At 41.4% G+C, this 4,569-nt stretch overlaps 1 protein-coding gene across 1 annotated transcript; it reads right to left on the reverse strand.

Moving 5' to 3' along the window:
• Window positions 1-210: 210 nt before the first annotated feature.
• LOC132273793 (zinc finger A20 and AN1 domain-containing stress-associated protein 1-like) lies at window positions 211-1,073 on the reverse strand. The gene has a single exon (XM_059774861.1). The coding sequence runs from the start codon at window positions 950-952 to the stop codon at window positions 431-433; it is 522 nt and encodes a 173-aa protein (XP_059630844.1). The 5' UTR covers window positions 953-1,073; the 3' UTR covers window positions 211-430.
• Between the last annotated feature and the right edge of the window lie 3,496 nt (window positions 1,074-4,569).

A 4,569-nucleotide genomic window follows, 5' to 3' on the forward strand; every position in this document is an offset into this window, starting at 1 on the left:
TTGAATTCAAGATCGGTTAACAATCTTCTTCAATTTGTATTTAAGAAAAACGGCCAATAATTTTTGATCAAGTGCCGACGAAGCTTGATCTTGAAGTGTTGTTTTTATTAAGGAAATTGACAAATGACAGCACTTTGGTCACTGAGTTCACTTGTTACGTTTTATATCTATTAAACATTATAAGACAGTCAAATTATAAAAAATAAAAAATAAATAAAAAAATTCATTCATTGAGTTGATCCAATTTTTTTGAACATGGAATTTTACTTGAAACAATGACACCTACCAAACAATTAATGGCGGTTCCACTTCAATTCTTTCTCAACCAACCCCAACCAAATTAATAATATCCCGGCCACAAGACAGAAAGAAAAAGAAAGGGTAAAAACAATTCAAATCTAAACCGGTTGGTTTCGATTTGGTTTAGAATTCAGATCCTTTGCACCTTATCAGCCTTCACCACCGGATTAGCCTGTGCAATGGCGTCTCGTCCCGCACCCTTGTAATCGAAGGGGCATTCGTGCTTTTCTGGGTACCTGTGGGTCCCACAGAACGTGCTCCCGCACTTGCACGCGAACCCCAACACCCCTACCTTCTTCCTGCAACTCCAGCACCTGTTCGACGGCACCTTCGGGGCCTCCGTCTGGTGATCAATGCCAACAGTCGGCACAACCAACAGTGCTGATGATGATGATTCGGTCGACGAAGATGGCCCCACACGGACCTCTCCCGAAAAGACCGTCTGATTCTGATTATTCACCAGTTTGTCCATGGCTACTATAGCCGAAGCCGCCTGCTCTTCCTTGGCGCGGAAGTCTCTGAAACACTTGGAGCAGAGGTTCATAGTCGCTGCGTTACCGAAGAAGCCACAGCCGTTGGCGCATGGAGCCGGCTCCGATGGTTGAAAACTAGTGCCATCGTCCATCTTGTTCCAGCTATCTTCAGAACCCATATATTATCCTTCTTTTCCTTCAAATTCAGAAAAATAGGGTTATGGTTTTACCAGGTCAGAGAGAAGATTACTCCAAGTCTTGCGCGTTCTTGAATTGAATCTAAAAACTGTGACGCTTGCGCTTGTTTATAATAAATGATGGATTTGTTGGTCAAAGTCCTTCCTTTATAAGGACGGTGGAGTTCTAGTTTTACTAATATACCCCTCCTCCAAGTACTTTTAGGTTTTCCTAGTTCCTTCCAGAAAACCGACGCGTTGAACCAACGCTTACAAAATCCAACTTGCCAAACAAGACACTTCATTTCCAAACTCCAGTCATGTTAATATAGGGTAATCCAATTATCAGGATAAAATTTATCAAAGTGGAAGAAAGTGTTGAAGATTGGGGCTGCAATACTGTTGAATGTGACTTGTTTGGCTACTGGGATTCCAATTCAAATTCCAATTGTCATTGATCATTGCATGCAGTTGTACGGATTTATTCGGGCTATTAGGTGTTATCTGGTTGTACGTTCATCAATGGTTTTTAGTTTCCGGTTGTATGTATGTTTTTAGTATAATGATAAGTGTACTGTAACTGGTATTCTTGTGATCAGTTTAATCGGTATTTTCTTTTATGGTTCATATTCTAGATTGGAGAGTTGTAGACATGAAAGCGTAAGCATTGACGGGATTCCCTTCTCTTTTTTTTGTCTATTTCGAGGGGAAGGTCCGGTTGAGTACTTGTTAATAATCATAATATATTTTTCATAATTATGCTAAAAAGGATTTTTTTTTTTTTTTTTTCTGATGATATTTCAAAAAACTCTATTCCAGCCTTTTCTGATGTGATGATTTATTTTTTTTTTTCAAATGAACTTCATTGATTGATTCACAAACCCGGCCAGGTTTTCAATAGTGTCGACATTGTCAAAGTTAGATGTAGCAACGACTCCTTCCGATTTTCTGAATGACATAATCTATATTTCTGTAAATTAAATATCAAGCAAATCCTTTCGATACTAATCGAAGCTTACTCTTACTCTTTATTTTCTTTTAGTCTGAGAGTCGGATGTATATATAACAGTTTCATGTGAGTGGGAGATTGCATAATCATGACGGGCACACAAAAGAACCGTGGAACCGTGAGAATCGAACCGAACCGAACCGTGAGCTTCGGTTCAGGTTCTCACTGTTCTGGTTCCAGTCCCGGTTCCTAATTTAGGAATCGTGGATGTACGATTACAGTTCCGGTTCCAACCCGTGGGAACCAGTAAGAACCGGAACGATATATATATATATATATATATATATATATATATATATATATATATATGATTTTATATTTAACTATATACTAAAGAGTCAGTAACTAAACAATCTAAATAGTCTAAAAGTAATTAAACTCTACACTCATCAGGCCACCGAGCCACGTGGTCCACAAAAGAAAAAGTGAAAAACATATACTTTTTTGCTCTAAACATATCATTCAGTCCTCGCCTCCTCTCATATAAACCTAAACCTAAGGCCCTTGCCAATCGCTTCCTCTCAAGTCTTATCACCCTCGCTTCCTCTCAAGTCTCATCTCAAGCCTCCTCTTCCTCGTCGATTCAGTCCTCACTCCTCATCCTCTCATCTTCAATTCTTCAGATCTTCTTATCAGTCATTCATCCTCACTCCTCATCCTCTCATCTGAAATGATATGCCAATATGGGTTTTCAACTTTTAATTCTTGCAGACAGATAGATAAACTAAAATAAATGGGTTTTTGAACTTCTGATTCTTGTAGATCAAATAGTTTACAGTTGCAAAGAGAGAGGGGGGCAAGTTCAGTGAGAACGAGAATAGAGATGGAGGCGATTGGGCAGGCTGAAATGATTTGTGAGTTGATTCTCATGGAACCGAACCTGTATTCACGGTTCGGTTCGGTTCCATACCAATACGATTCCGATTTTAAGGAATCGTTGTGAACGGTTTCGGTTCCAATTTCGACCGGAATCGTAGGGAACCGAACCATGTGCACCCTAACGTGCATCATTCTCCACTCATATAAATTTAGTCAAATGTGTCTGAAGGGGTAGAAAATCCACCAGGCCGAATGCGGCCTAACCCACTGTCTCAATTAAGTAACCCAGATGAAAAGGGGCGTCTCAATTAAGTAGTCGGCTGGATTGACCATGGGCCGGACCAACAAAACCAAGGAGTATTCCCAGTTTAGGGTTAGTCTAACAGAGGGAACCCCAAGCCCATGCCAATGCCAAAGGCCTAGGGGACGACCAGGCCTCTATTGGCTCGACCCACTCAACCTTAGTCACAGTAAGGCCAATGCTATGCCTGACTCCACTTGCATTCCATGCAGGCCTTACAACCATCATGGCCCGAGAAGGAAACCGAGTTCAGAAAAGGCCCAAGCCTAAGAGCCAAGAGAGGAATTTTAGGGCAAATGTAAACTTCTATAAATAGAAGTTAGAGAGAGAATGGAAAGAGGATTGTTTGGAGTGTAAGAAAATTCTTTCCTAATTTAAAGAACTATTTTTTGCATCTTTATTTGGCGCTGTCTGTGGGAATGAAGGAAAGATCCATCGATTTCAGTAATGAATGACACAACTCCGATCAGGAACCATGATCAGAAAAGAAGGATCTCGCCAATAGGAAGAGGACCAACATGTGAGGCATGATGAGCTGATGGAGGTCATTGAAATTTTGTGACGGGAGAATGTCGAGCTCAGATCCAGTATAAAACGAAGGGACGCATCGCCACTTCCTCGCCCATCGGCAACAGATTAGAGAGTGGAGCCAACAAACGTCAACCGGAGGGCAGAAAAGGTAAGATCCATCCATATAGACCTGCAACTCAGCAGGCTCGAACCAGAAGAGGAAATGGAATACGTCGAGGCTATTCCTTCATGGCAAAAGGAATTGACTGCAGACAAGGTATTCGAAGATTTACGTCAATCAGAGGTGAACACTTACGATCAAAGGGCCATCGGCAAGCAACGACCTAAACAGAAGGCACCTTCGATGAACAACGAAGTCGCCCGGTTGTTCGACGAGACAGTTGATTCTCCCTTCACGGAAGAGATACTACGATCCCCAAAGCCTGAAAAATTCTCAATGCCGACGTTCAACCTGTTTGATGGAACTAAGGGTCCAACCAAGCACGTCTACCAAACCCAGCCAAAAATGATGTTAGACACTAAGGATGTTGCCCTGACGTGCAGAGTCCTCCTAGCGAGTCTTATCGGATTAACACTCAACCAAGTCAAGCACCGATCGAGGGGATCGAGCAGAAAGGTTCGGGCGCTCTACGACCTATTCATAGTTCAGTATCCCAGTAAAATGACTTTATCAATTAAGTTTTCGTTGTCTAATCTTTTCCTTCAAGGGTATATTTACACAAATGTAAGATGATCGAGCAGTAAAGAAGACTTTTAAAAAAATTGGAACATAGCATATCAAAGTGGCAAGTGGCATCATTAGCCGACCGCCAAGCGTTTGACCAAGTTTATGGCAAGTGGCACAATGAGCCGATCGCCAAACATTTGTAAAAATTTATCAAACTAGTGGTCAATGACATCAATTAGCCGACCACCAAGTATTTGATCAAGTTAGTGGTAAGTGGCACTATGAGCCGTTTG

This window comes from Cornus florida, unplaced genomic scaffold (assembly GCF_030987335.1).
Source record: "Cornus florida cultivar Cherokee Brave unplaced genomic scaffold, ASM3098733v1 CherokeeBrave_3.0.0_Hap2_Chr09, whole genome shotgun sequence".
NCBI classification, from domain to species: Eukaryota; Viridiplantae; Streptophyta; class Magnoliopsida; order Cornales; family Cornaceae; genus Cornus; species Cornus florida.

Bases quoted from the DNA above. Each gene is read 5' to 3' on its own strand.
- LOC132273793 (XM_059774861.1), bottom strand. From the start codon at position 952: ATGGGTTCTGAAGATAGCTGGAACAAGATGGACGATGGCACTAGTTTT.